This window comes from Saccostrea cucullata, unplaced genomic scaffold, assembly GCF_032062105.1.
Source record: "Saccostrea cucullata isolate Sc308-1 unplaced genomic scaffold, CSIRO_AGI_Scuc_v1 ctg6679, whole genome shotgun sequence".
Lineage (NCBI taxonomy): Eukaryota > Metazoa > Mollusca > Bivalvia > Ostreida > Ostreidae > Saccostrea > Saccostrea cuccullata.
Window position 1 is genome coordinate 19,191 of NW_026928341.1, and position 15,526 is coordinate 34,716.

The window sequence follows — 15,526 nt, forward strand, 5'->3', positions numbered from 1 at the left end:
AAGGGGAGATAATCATGAATTAGAGAAAAATTATTGGCATTTTAAAAAAATCTTCTTCTCAAGAACCACTGGACCAGGAAAGATGAAACTCATGTGGAATCATCCTCAGGTAGTGTAGATTTAAGTTTGTTCATATCATGACCCCCGGGGGTAGGGCGGGGCCAAAATGGCCGATCAAAGTTTTACATAGGAATATATAGGAAAAATCTTTAAAAAATCTTCTTCTCAAGAACCATTGAAACAGAAAAGATGCAACTCATGTAAGATTATCCTCAGGTAGTGTAGATTCAAGTTTGTTCAAGTCATGACCCCGGGGTAAGGGTGTGGCAAAAATGGCCGACCACAGTTTTACATAGAAATATATAGGGAAACCTTTTTAAATCTTCTTTTCAAGTACTTCAAAGCCAGGATTAGTAATATTTATATGAAATCATCCTCAGGTAATGTAGATTCTAGTTCGTTCAAATTATGATCCCCTTGGTGGTTAAAATTCAACCCCCCCCCCCCCCCCCCTTCAGTTCTGATCTGATATGTGTTTTTTCCGAGCTGATGTGCTCAGGTGAGCGCTGTGGCCCCTGGGCCTCTTGTTAGAATTGTATTGAGTCTCTGTTAGGAAGATTAAAGAAACACAATAATTGCAATGATGAATTAGACTGATCCCCATAGGTGATCGCAAAACGGTTTGTGTGTGTTAATTAAAAAAAAAGGTCAAAGAGGAATCTTCTTACCATTCTATTCGCTAGACGACAAGTACCGGTATTTGCTTTTATTAAAAAATCATTTCCTTTTCTAATTTTTATTCCCTTAAAATCTGATGGAATAAACATGCAAATCATAACAGTCTTGTTTAAAACAAAATAACATTTTATTATCTATGGCGCTTCGAAAAAATTTACTGGTCGAAATTAGCATAAAGGGGTTTTCTACTCTAAAGTTTAAAACAAGAGTAATTTACAGTACAATAATCAGAAAAACACAAGTATATTACATACGTGAAATACATTTGAAAAAAGTATAAACAGTTACAAATTTTAAAAGAAATGTTGCGTATATTGATGATTTTTTTTTTTTTTTTTTTTTTTTTTTTTTTACATTTTTACGTAGGGATTGTGCAGTTGGGGAAAAACGTATATGTAGAGGTAATTTGTTCCATAAATGAACGCCTGAATATTGAAAAGAAATTTAAAACAGATTCGTGCGATACTTTGGTAGACTAAAGTCATATAGTTAAATTCAGAACGTAACATATGATTATTGGAGAAAATGAATTCAAAGGAGTCTCTCAGACAATCAGGTGTCATGTCATCATGAAGTGTTTTGTAAAGCAGTGTGTATTTGTGAAAATTTATCAATTCATATATAGTCAGCCAACCAAGTTTCACAAATAATGGTAGTGATGGAGCATCTGTTGCCACATCTAATATAATTCTTGCTGCTCTTTTTTGTAATTTAAAAACTCTACTATCAATATCTTAGTGAGGAGTAACGAAAGGGCTTGGTTGAACATTTACTGGAACCCGCAATGCATCTTTGTTTGTAAAGATCTTTATGAAGTTTTGAAATCCAATATATATAGGGTAGATCAAATTCCTTTTGACTCTGTGGAATATTGAAAATATTTAAAACTGACATTTGATTTTGAAGAATTTCTTTCTTCCTGGAAAAGGAAGTATGAGTATATATAGGATTACCACTGGTAGAAATAAAATTTGAAAATTTGAAGTTCTTCTAAAATACAATTTATATACGCAAGAGCATGCTCTGCGTATGAACAATATCTAAAACGATGTAAGTTATTGACAAACAAGAATATCAGCAGTCTCGTTTAAAGTCATCATTTCGTAAGTTCTATGATCGATACAATGACCTTGTCAGCAAAAACAATTTATCACTGAGTCAAATGCTGACTGACATTTTACATACCAATTGTTAGCCCATTATTTATACACTGAATTGACGTTTATCCGTTATTTCTTGATCATGACAAGGAGCACACAGCGGGTGTTACCGGTCGGCAGGGGATGTTCACGCCTCCATGGCACCTGATCCCACCTCTGATGTTTCGGGGGTCCGTGTCTGCTCTGCTCTTATTTTGTATTGTTTTATTGACTTTGAGATTAAATACTGTTCGTTATATCCATATCCTTCAATTAATAATAAAACTAATAATAAAAAATAAAGCATATACTATAGAGAACATTTCAGGAATTTTAAACATTTGACTTTTATTGGGGTAAAATCTTCTTTTACAGAACATATAAATTTATCATTTATATGCTGTCATTGATTGTCAATGGCATTTTATAATCAAATCCTTTCAATTTATTCCAATGATTATAGAATGCATTTTTAAATTTTAAAACCAGAAAAAGTGCAGTAATATCCACCCAAAGCAAATTTGCCGTAGCCATTATGTGCTCTAATCCCTGCTTTATCTCCTTTCTTCATTTTGATGTTGGCAGTGTTTGATGATGTAACATAACCTGTGCGACCGCTCCCGTCTGAGTAGCTATAAGCTATGGGCTTTCCATTATGTGCTATCTCACTGATAAAATATTTACCACCCGCTGACGCAATCGCCCAGCTAAAAGTATACACACCATCCTCAGGGGCGGTAAAAATACCTGTCGTTTTATCATAACCGTTTCCTTCGTTCAATTTTACAGTGTCAAATATAACTGCCTGGTATGATTTAATGTTCTGCAGGCTACTACTCAGGGTTGTTTGGAAAGCAATAGTCTGTTTCACTGTTAAATAAAAAAATAGCCATGCTTAACCATATCGTCTCTAATAAATATATCTGTTGACGAGTAGAATTAAAATTCAATTGATCAGTAATTCAATGAAAATAAGTTTATTTTAGATTGTCAGGCACATTTTTAATATTTAGATAATCCTTGCTTATTAGAGGAACTTATTTAGTTACAAATACATTTAAAGCATTTTGAAAATTACATTAATTTAAAATAAAATAGGACTAAAATTAATGTTTTAAAACAAGATAAGTTTTTCGACTTAGTTATCATAAAAAAAACTTCAGTAATATAAATATTGGCAAGTTGCATATTTCGTCATTTCCTTTAGGCAACTGACTCAACAGAATGCAAAGAAGACTTTAAAAATGGCATATTGACAGAGAACTTAACAATACATTGGTTTAAAAGAATTAAACATCGATATTGTTTTAAAAGTGTGATAGCAGTAAAATAAATCCAAATATAATGCAATATGAGCTGCAACTTAGTGTCGAATTTTTTTGTTGCAAAACTGAAAATTACTATTTCAATGAGAGAAAAGAATAATGTTAATAACTTCTGTTGTTCATATGTGCGGTAGAAGAACAATTTATAAGCCTCGATTGAATCAAAAGCACATTATTGTCGTCATGTACAATAATGATTTTGTAGATAAAACTGTATATTAGATTGTAGTCTTTCGTCGGCTTATTTTAGTCTAATTGATAATAAAATTTTAAGTTACAAACACATTTACAGTGTATCATAACGGAGTTTTATGAAGAGACTTACTTTTACATTTGACGGTAATCCGTGGTGTTAACGATGCCCCAACATCGGTCCACATCGGCCTAGTAGTCCTTAACGTATCAGTCACATTATCCAGCGTTGGGTATACGATGTGCAACCAATGCTTTTTATGATAAAAATGACGTGGTTGCCGGTCGGACTTACAAAGGCCCAGCGATGCATTGCTAATCATAAAACGATGTTCCAGGATAATCGGCTGATGTATATTACATCGCTCATACATTGGTGAACATCGATCGTACATCGGTCGACTACGGGTCAATGTATGATCGGCCGTTATCTGTTGAACACTACTCAACCCCCTTTGACCTCAGATTCAACGGATATTGGACGATGCTCGACTTTACATCAGCCGATCCTTGAAAGATGTGTTAATGATGGGTTGCCGATGAGGAGCGATATGAGGCATCGTTGGAGACATCGCTCAATTTTAACTTCCAATTATTTCCTACCGATTACCCCAACGATTCGCAAAATGGCCGCAGTCACCGTCCGATCAGTAGTGGTGTCGGTCGGCAATCACACCATTTTCAACAAAAAACGCATCGGTTTCTCATGGTATACCCCATCGCTTGATAATATGACTGATACTTAAACGATGCAATTTCAAACATTTCTTGACAACGAGGAACCTATTACATATAGTTAGATAATTTATTCTGAATTTTAATCTTTAAAATTTTAATTTTAAAGTTTCAGGAAAGAAAAAAAATTACCTTTTTTTTCCGCGTTACAGCTTAGGTTTCGATATCCGAGTCCAGTACAGATTGTCCGGTAGTTGTTGTACTTGGTAACGATCTCCTGCGGTGTCTCCTTGACGGAACCAAACGCAACAGTGACCAAGATCATCAACAGCAATACAACACTGTCGAAACATTATAGAAACTGTTAAAACTTTTACAATATATGTATGCTAAGCATTAGCTACAGCAGAGAGAAAAAAGAATCCCTACCTTTGCATATTCTTTGTTTTCAATACTGACATAAAGATATGATGAATATTGTTTGATAGAAAATTTATGCATATATATAGAAGATCAATATTAATACTTGATCACGATAAAAGATCATATTTCTTTGGAAATATCACGCAAAAACGTAATAAAGTGTTAGAATACAACGATATCTGAGATAGAATTTATAAACCACTTTAAAATATTCTAAGAATTCTAAGTTTAAAAATGCATGAGTAGAAAAAAATGACCATGTGTCATAAATATACATGTCTAATTAAATAGGGAGATAACGATTTTTTGTTTTAGCAAAAGAAATACTGTAATCTCCTCTTTTGTAATTTGTATATAATGTTGGTTATTTATGGTTTTTTTTTTAAAGAATCATCAAAGAAAAAAAAAAAAGAAGAAAAACTTTCAAATTCACATAAATGTTAAATCTATTTACAGTTCTTAAATCATGTTGATAAGCGTTTTACAGCGCTAAAGAATAATTTTTCATTATATTTGGCGCTTTTTAAATTTACTTATTACTATCATTATTATAAATGTGAAAAAGTAAAAACAAATATTTACATTTCCAACTATTTTCTGTATGGCTTAGAAAGTTCAATTTATCATGAATTCTCGATATTTGCAATTATTATCATAACAAAAATTTTTCCAAGTGAAAAGCCAAGCGCCTGGCATGTGTATAAATTTTCCTCAGTTGTCATTATGTCTGACGTCATTGGGCGGGGAATATGGAAATTAATATGGGATGCTTCGTGTATTTCATATTTAACAGACATTAATTTATATTTTATTTCACATATTAATGTAAATATAGGGAATCACTGACTGTATACTTTGTTAGGTATGCCAGGGAAAACAAATAACAGATGAATACGTTGAATAATTATCATAAAGGGTGAAAAAAATTCTCCCCTCCTTTTAACTAGCGTTGTCTACCTTTCATATCTAACAAACTAGACAATGATTTCTTACGAAATGAATTAATTTCAAAACATAACATTTTTGTGATACATATTATCAAAGTGAAACATATTACTGTCCTTTGCTTTTAAAATTTTTCGTGTGGTGTGATGGTCAGACTTACTAATAAGTCAATCCTTGAAAGTTGAATAACGGAACGAGAATTTTCACAAGTGGCACTTATGCATATAGTTTGATGTTGTTTTCATAAGTATTGCTGCTGCCAGCAATTATGAAGCTGAATAATACATATGCATTGAATATTGAAGGATAAACACATTATTCTTTGAATCTAAGCAGCAGCCTTTTAAAATTTTATGCTACTTAATAGTGTCAAAAATTAAAACACAATTATATTCATAAAGTTTTAATTGAAAATGGAATAGCTTTGTTCAAGACATTTTCAAAAGTAAAAACTGGTAATCTTTTCAATGAAAAATTACAAAATTTACATTACATTATTTTTTTCATACTAAAGCAATATCAATATAAAAACAAAAATAATATTCACGATTTAAAAAAAAAATAACAATATGCAACAGAAGCAGAGCTAACACGTACCTCTAAAACCATCAGTGGTAGGATCAAGCTCCAAAAAAGAGTAAGCATTTCATGTTGCGCAGCAACGAGCGCCTAGTGCTTTTGTCAACGAAAGTCCGTAGACAGTTTAGTTGGAAAAAAAATGACATCACCATTTGTATTAAAAAGTTAATCAGCATTTGAAGTTATGATAAATTGTTTTTGCTGACACGGTAATTTTATCGACTATAGAATTTATTAATTTTATATTAAACGAGATATTATTCAATTTGTTGTCAAAGCCTTCCCTTGAGAAAGTAGAGCATTTTCTTGGGTATCGAATCAATTGTAGACAAAGTCTCTCTAAGTTTGTGATAAAGGATACTGTGAAATCATTTTAATTCGAGGGTATCAATGTTCGTTGGCGAGCAAATTTCTATTGGTTCGTCGGGATGTAAATCCATGGGACATTCATATTAAAAGAAGATCCAGCGAATTAATGTCTTAGCAATCTCGTTTCAAGTAATCATTTCGTAAGTTCTATGGTCGATTCAATGTCCTTGTCAAAAAATACAATTTATCATTGAGTCAAAAGCTGACTGATGTTTTTCATACTGTATATTAGTCCATTATATATACACTGAATTTACGACGGATTTTCCCGTCATTTTCCGACCGTGACAAGGAGAAGACGGTGGGTTTTGAACGATCGGCAGGGGATATTCTGATATTTTGTGTTTGCTCTGCTAGAGCATCTTTTTGATGTCAACTTCAGAGTACTTTTGTGTACAATCAGTGTGTTTTTTTAACAAAATAATTTTGCAAATGACCAATGATAAGGTTAGTCAATTTAGGAGTTCCATTTTTATTGAAAAACCAGCTGTCAATGATATCAAAAATCCAGGACTTGAATTTATCGTAGGGACTGGTTCTATCTAAAGTTGAAAAGTCGTACGTTTTTAGGCCTTTGATTTTGGTAAAATTGTGTGATTACACATTTTCCAAAAGTTCCTGTAAATATTTTAGTTTCAAGATCTGATTAAAACCACTTCTCAGACACTTCTCAGACAATATTGCTGCACAGTATTCCTGAATTTTCTCCTTTGCCACCGTTAATATTTCAGTGAGAAATAGCTTGTAAAACACATTTACTGGAATATATGTATCTTTGTTTGTAAGGATTTTGGTGCAGTTTGGAAATCAAATATTGATATGGTATTTCAAATTCATTCTGGTTGTTTCGAATATTAAATGTACTCAAAACGTACACGTGATTTTGAAGAATGTCATTCCTAGAAGGGAGCTATGTACATTACAACAAGTAGAATCAAATACCATTTTTTCTCTACAATATAATTTAGATAATTGACTTATATGAGCCTTACAAACGCAGACAATGTCTTTATCAGAGGCCTGTTCAGCAGAGCGAACGTTCGTGAGCGCTCGTCAAAGTTACTATTTGAGGTATAAGGAATTTTGGCGAGCGCTTGCGAACGTTCGATCTGCTTAACAGGCCTCTGCTTTATATCTAACCGCAACCCTCACAGTTGTCAGCAAGGACCAGTATATACTGACCGTGTAATCTAACTCTTTGTTCACTTCTGATTTACAGAACGCAGAAGGATAATTGTTTTCCTTTTTGTCCCTTAATCATGGAATGATCGTTTAATGATAAAAAAAATATTGAAGTATGCTTCATTTTCGAAAATGGTACTTGTAACCTTATTAAGATGTATCGTTAATTTTAAAAGATGAAAATTGAAAAAAAAGATTAATCTGTTGAGTGATCACTCTCTAACTGTATATATTACTTAAAAAATCGTTTTTGTTACAAAGATACAGTACTATTTTATCATTTATATTTACTGCTTTGAATATTTTAATTATTTGTAACTAAATGTTCAGAAGTAAATACAAATCATCACTAAATAGTTATTTAAGGATTTAGTATCAATTGTTTTGATCAAAGATTTTCCTATTTATGTATGTGTGATGTATTAATATAGATTTTATACCGATTCCACAGCGCGACTTATACACTGAACCAAACTTCTAAGTGTTCTCCTAACATTTTTTAAGTTTTAAAAGAACAAATGCATGCAATGTATATTAATTTCTTTAATTCATGGTTAATGATGTATATTTAAGGTCGATGTTGCGTAAATTTCATGTAAGTATCTCGTCAGAATTTTAAGCAAAGTGTCAAGGAAATGATGTATCCTCAAAAAGAAAATTCACACCAAAAAATCTCTATGGAGTAAGACCACCACTCGCTCCAATATCTACATGACAATCTTAACTGTTGGATACCATGTGCCCATGAATAGGAGATGGACACATCTGCTGCCATACCTACTGCATAGATCTTTCCAAACCATTGAAAGTTTGAGGAATGGAAGGGGGACTAACATTCCTTATAAAAATCCCAATTGTGTTCAATAGGATTCAGAACGAGGAATTTGACAGTGCATCATCACACAGAGGTCTTTTGGTCAATATCCTTGGGTGTTTAGCGCGTAAGTGTACCGCTTTAAAGATGATTCAGACTGCTTGAGCTTTGATTAGACTTTCACGAGCACCGATTTCTTATAATTTTCATACGATTTAAATTGTTTGTTTTCATGTTTCTAAGACTGTTTCAGAACAATTAACCACTCATTTAACCTGGTGTGACACGAAATTTTGGCCTCATACGAAAATGGCCACTTCCCGTTTGGTTAATTTTTGTCCAAAACTTTCAAATTGTGATAAATTGGCGACGAAAAATGAAGCACAACATATAGAAAAATGTGTTTAAGTGAGTTTTGATACTGGTTGTTAATTTTTAAAAGTAATATCAAGAACAATTAAACATTGAAAAATAATGAGTAAAACGTGGTGCAAGGATGGTCCAGATATCAACATTCTAACAACTCTCCCTTCTATCTCAATGGTCATTTTGCCAATGTTTTGTGTTTTTTAGTGTAACTAGTTTTTAAAATTTGATAATGATCACAATAAGATGCTAATTACACAAAACACGTGCCGCAAAGTACAGATTTATTGTTTTTAAGCTTCGTCATGGAACATTGGTTTTAATCGGTGAAATTTTATTTTTTTTCTACAATTGTTCAGAAGACTCGTTTGTTGTAATAATTTGAAAATATCACACCACTCTATAAAGTAGTTTCTAAATAAATTCATTTATTAAAGTGACCATTTAGAAGTTTGTTAAGTGTATTTCCCATGACTTAAAGGAATAACCTCAGACATTTGTCCTTTACATCCTTGGCACAAAGTGAGACCCACGAAGACACAATCAGACAGTGACAGTTTCCAGATCAAAACGTGATTGCTTTATTGAAATGAACCAAACTCTTTTATGTTGTTGATCAAGCTGGATCACCTCAGGTTTATACTTTAGAGATCGTATAATAATATCATTTTTTCCTATAAGAAATTTAATTAAATTATTTCTGTGATTGTTTGACAATTTTATTCACTGATAACATTTAATGTGTTGAAATTTCCCAAAAATGCTCGCATAATACCTATAATTTATTTCGAGAAAAAATTACTCCAATGTTCACCATAGGCGTATTGGCCGTAGCTATCGTATGTTCTAATCCACACTTGATCGCCTTTCTTCATTTTAATGTTGACGTTTGTTGAAGACGTATCATAACCAGTGATGCCTCTTCCATCAGCATAGTTTTTAGCAATTCGTGTACAATTTCACTGATGAAATATTTTTCTGCTTTTGTCATGATTGTCCAGCTGAGCGTATACACACCTTCCTCGGGGGCGGTAAAAATACCCGTCTTTTTATCATACCCATTTCCTTCATTCAAGGTCACCTTGTCAAAAATCACCGTCTGTTGTTTACCCATGTTCTGCAAGTGATTGCTTAGTGTCGTATGGAAAGCAACTGATCCTTTTCCTAAATAAATATCAACGCTGAAACCAATTATCCTTAAGCACATTTGTTACTTGTAAATGTAGAATTTTATTTCATAAACCAGAATATTAATTTTTCCTAAAAATATGTGGCTACCGCTTCCTGAAGAACAATTTATTCTTAATAAGTTCTTTTATTATAAACAACTGATTTTAGACTGTTAATACTTTTATTTATGAATTGCATAAAGACGAGTTTTAAAAATTAAATATTTTTCAGAACCAAATTTTAAGAAGTATTTTTTTTTTGTTAAAATGTCCAGAGTGCGTCAAACTATCGTTGTTTCATTTCATTGGTGGGAAATGTGATATAGAAAATATTCTTGTTTTCAAACATATTATATCCCACATGTAAATAAATTCTAAACACAATTACAAATCAAACAAAGAATATCCACTACTTATGTTTAAAATTGCTCTTTATGGCTCTATTAGGAATAAAATTCGAAACCTTCCTTACTTGCTTTACAGCTTAGATTCTGATATCCAAGTCTAGTACGGATTGTCCGGTAGTTGTTGTACTTGGTAACGATTTGATGTGGTGTCTCCTTCATAAAACCAAACACGGTAGTGACCAAGATCAGCAAAATTGAAAACAATAATTTCATGACTAGAAATAGTAATTGTGAAAAAAAAAATCAGGTATAAAAACTTTTTAAAAGATAGAAATTGTAAGTGTCAGACACATATAAATTATAGTTTTTACCTTTTCATTTTCCACTCCAAAATTATTATGCATGATAGCAAAGGAATAGCTGCAAATTAATCTGTTACAGAGAATATATACGTATTTCTTTAACTAAATATATATTTTTACTCACGATATTTCTATCAGATTTCCAAGGGAAATCACGGAATTATGTAATTTAGTCAAATTTAGCGATAGTCACAAAAATAGAATAGAAATCAAGCTCCAAAAACCATTGAACGCCAAGCAAACAAGTCCTGTAAAACACAAGGAGTGAGATGAAATCTTTGACAAATTATTTGAATGATGAAATGTATATAAAGGTGTTTTAATACTGTTATTAACTTCATATTTGGCTATAATGGGGAAACAGGCAACAAGTCGACTTCTCATCATTTCAAAAGACAAGTGTTCTTTTTATTAACATAAATAATTTATGCGTGTTGGAGATAAATAAAATCAACATAAAGAAATCTAAAATAATCAACATATTTTATTTTATTAAAAACAGATAGATACATAAGATATCAAACTCTAACTGGTCAGAAGTCCGCTTATTTGTTCTATTTTCATTTTATTACATGTGTATTTGTATACAGTTTTCAAATCTAAAGTTCATTACTGATACTGAAAATGTCGTGTTCTTTTATGCATAAATTTATCAGTTTAAATATAATTTCCTTCTGCATCACGTTTTGTCTTTGTTTCAATTTGATCGCTTTCTGAGATTGCGCATTTGCAGAAACATATCATGAAGAGGTACAAGGTAAAGGAAAGTCATTGAAATATCTCTTGTTTCAACATATTGATACGTTTTTACTATCTCCTCTTTGCCTTTCTAATACTAAACAAAACAATGATGACTGACGTTACATACCCAGTGAAGCATGAAAAACATGAATAAGTACATATCTACCAGAAATCATTGGTTATCAAAAGGTTTTGCCAATGTTGTAACATTTATTAATTAAGATAATTACCATGAATTCAAAGAATTAAACGTGGAGATAACGAATAGTATTCAGGCTCAAAGTTTTTTAAACAATACACATCGGGAGCAAAGCAAACACCAGTGATTAAGGTATATTGCTGCATAAGTAAGGGAAGTTGACGATAGAAAAGTTAAAGTCATCACATTTATCATACATCTTGATTATTAGATTACCATTAGCGTCTTTTTCAAGTAAAATATCCAAGTATGAAAAAGATGTGTAAGACTGTGTCGTATCTTTTATCTCAAGCTCACCAGGATATATCGTATCGACGTAGGAATGGAAATTTCCATTGTTAATTGCCACTACGCCGTCGATATATCTAGATGTCGAGTTAAAGGCCACAGCAAGTGTTTTCTTCTTTTCACGCATAAGATTTTGCACAAATTCTGTTTCATATGAATATAAAAATAGGTCCGCTAATAACGGAGCGCGATTGGTACCCATGGGGATTTCAATATATTGTTCGAAACCTGGTCTACAAAAACCACATAGATATTGTCAATCAGCCACTCAAGCATCTCTTTGATGTCAACTTCAGGGTACTTGTGTGTGCAATCAGAATTTGTTTTAACAAAATAATTTTGCAAATGACCATTGACCAGGTAAGTAAATTTACGAGTTCCATTTTTATTTAAAAAAAAAGCAGCTGTTGATGATATTAAAAAGCCTGGACTTTAATTTATCGTGGGGAATGGTTGTATATAAAGTTGAAAAGTCGTAAGTTTTTATATTGTTGATTTTGGTAAAATCTTGTGATTTCAAATTGTACAAAAGTTCTTTCGAATATCATCTGATTCACACCACTTCTTGAATATGTTGTTGCACAGTACTCCTGAAGTTTTTCCTTCACTACTGTGAATATCTTAGTGAGGAGTAACGAAAGAGGCTTGGTTGAACATTTACTGGAACACGCAATGTATCTTTGTTTGTAAGGATTTTTATGAAGTTTCGGAATCCAGTATATGTTGGGTAGACATCTAAGACATTGTTCATTGTGAACACATATTCAGTAAACAATGTTTAAAACGGGATCTAGCAAAAAGACAAAAAACAGAGGAAGGACAAACAAAAAAAATATAAGTGCACTCTTGTTTTTAAGAAGATTGCAGCAAAAAAAAAGAATTAGCAGAGATCACATTTTCATTCAAGACAATAGGAAATCAGAACAGCATGAAAGAAACAAATTCAGGACATTTTTATTGAGATCAGAGTATCTACAGTAAAGAAATCGGATTTTGAGATTGAATGCTGTTCGTTATCTCCATATCCTTCATGTAAAACTTATAGTCTCAGAAATTTTGTAAGAATTGAAAAATGAGCTGAATGGTGAAATAAAAACGAAATAATTTCAGAGATGAAACAAGATTTTGAAAAAGGTATGAAAAACAAGGCACAGGAAGTATCCGAGGAGAACAATGAGAAATGAATTCAAAACACAAACAAAAGAGATTTCTGACGGATTTAATCTTGAATTAAACAATATTTTAGAAAAAAATAAGTGTAAACTTGTCATTGGTTATGTGCGAAATTATTTTGTTAAAACACATTCTGATTGTACACAAAAGTACTCTGAAGTCGCCATGAAACAGATGCTTGATTTTCTGATTAACAATATCTATGTATTTTTGGAGACCAGGTATTACAACAAACTATTGGAATTCCCATGGGTACGAATTGCGACCGTTATAAGCGGACCTATTTTTGTATTCATAAAAAGCAGAATTTGTGCAAAATCTTATGCGTGAAAAGAAAAAAAACCCACTTGCTGTGGCCTTCAACTCGACATTTTGATATATCGACGACGTATTGTCAATTGACAATTGTTATATCCATTCCTATGTCGATACGATATATCCTAGTGAGCTTGAGATATTCAAAATCTTTGTGGGTGACGGTAGCAGAGTATGTTTGCTGAAAGTAAATATCACTGAAAATTGATGTCTTCTGCAACTTTTTAAGAAAATACGGGAAAAGGCAAAAGTTAATGACGTCACAATAAGCATTTAGGATGTCGTATGAGAAAAACGATTTTGTGTTCTTACTGCATGGAATTACCATGAATTAGAAAGAATGAATTTTTTTATATTTCTTATATCACTTTCATAAAAATATAGGGCTTAATTTGTATTGTTCTTGAAGGGGAAGTAATTTAACCCCTTTAAAAAACTATCGAACAGTCATACTATTTTCGAAAGTAGCATGCTTAGATTTGCATGATATACTAATACAGTGTATATCTTTTTTTCGGATGGTCGTAAAGATCAAAACAAGCGAATTTGTTGGTCTGTACAGACGACTATAGAGCGTAAGGAGGTGGTTTAAATATACAGATTGGTTAAAATGTATATAGAATCAGTGTAAAGTATTTGATTGACCAATGCTGGAAAGTGGAGAAATTCAACCAAACCTTGCGCAGAAAATCTTGCACCGTAAATTGCGCATTATTTTCAGAAAAAGATCTGTAGCGTCATGATCAAAGACTACATTATAAAAGCATAACGCTACAGTTGTGTAGATACCATAAATACTGAAATTTAAATACATGTGCTAAGATGATGCCATAATTTATATACTCGCCAATAAGTAGGCTTTTTCGGAGTTGAATTTTGAACAAAAGTCTAGATCCGACTTCTAGGCGAGTCCTAGAAAAGTAAAAAAAAATTCTAAAGGTACTCTGATCCTCAACAAGGAAGAATAAGTCTTTAATTTATTCAAGAAGTCTCAAAAGGAAGATTTAAAATTAAATCTTTTCATGCAACAATTTTCATACCTTTCAATGTTCTTCAAGGTTCTTGGAAGTTCTCAAAAAGGTCGTATAAAAAGTCGAAATTTTTACCCTATAAAGTATTCTCAAATTACATATTTAAAGAAATTGAGGTTCATTTTAATCTAACCATAGATACCAATTAAAATGATGTGAAATAAGAAATGATTAATGGTGCTTTGCAATGAGAGGAAAATCTTTATACACTATGCACTGTAAAATGATCGAAGTAAATAAAAGAAATCAAGTACCTTATATGTATAGAAATTGTGCAATTTCTTCAGAAGCCTGGATACCTAAGATTTTTATTTCTAAAATGTGTTTGATGACAGTAGTATAAGCGGTCTAGATGGCTGGGTCAACTGTGTGCACTTTTTATGCAAATGAGGTCAAAAATGCTGGATTCTGATTGGCTAAGCCGCTGGCTGGGTCAAGGCAGTGCAGACTGGGGGTCTGTGGGGGATAGCCGGGTCAAGGCAGTGCAGATTAGGGGTCTGGGGGGATAGCCGGGTCAAGAGAGTGCAGATTGGGGGTCTGTGGGGATAGCCGGGTCAACTCAGTACAGCCCTAACCCTAACCCCTAACCCTAGGGGCTAGGTGGGTCAACTCAGTACAATCCTTGGGGGATAAGTGGTTCAATTCATTACATAGCCCCCTAAATACGGGGTGTTTACACTGTGTTTACATTATACTATACGCTGCTACTACGATTTTGTCAGCGACTCAAGAATTTGATTATGACGTCACGCTTTCATTCACAGTCTAGCCAGCCTAGCCTAACCAGTTCAAACTGGATTTTTTACTGAAAACAATAACAACCTGGATTTTTTTTTACTGAAAACAATAACAAATAACACACACAAGACAGGTTATAACAAGAATCAATACGTTTTACCTGCGTTTTATACCTGTTGCATCATCTGTAAGGACCGTGTGCAAAAAATTAGGGTCGTGTGCAAAAATAGGTTGGACTTATCTTTCTGTAAACTATCTAGTCAGCGAGCTTACCTATGCATTGTGACGTCATAAACTTGGCAGCGACGTCATGTTAGTCCTTCACAAGCCGCGATGGCTGCTTATTTTGACACAATAACACAGACTTTCACAGCGCTTGAGACTTCATGTAATAACAGTATGGTCCTATGGATTTC

The 15,526-nt window shown here is 32.7% G+C and overlaps 1 protein-coding gene and 1 pseudogene across 1 annotated transcript; both read right to left on the bottom strand.

Moving 5' to 3' along the window:
• Window positions 1-2,349: 2,349 nt before the first annotated feature.
• Window positions 2,350-4,528, bottom strand: LOC134277262 (cerebellin-3-like). The gene is made up of 3 exons (XM_062759577.1): window positions 4,499-4,528; window positions 4,262-4,410; window positions 2,350-2,747 (listed from the first exon to the last, which is right to left on the bottom strand). Exons 1-3 carry the CDS (start codon window positions 4,504-4,506, stop codon window positions 2,350-2,352), a joined length of 555 nt encoding a protein of 184 aa, XP_062615561.1. The 5' UTR covers window positions 4,507-4,528.
• Window positions 4,529-9,529: 5,001 nt separating this feature from the next.
• Window positions 9,530-10,509, bottom strand: LOC134277259 (heavy metal-binding protein HIP-like; annotated as a pseudogene).
• Window positions 10,510-15,526: the final 5,017 nt, after the last annotated feature.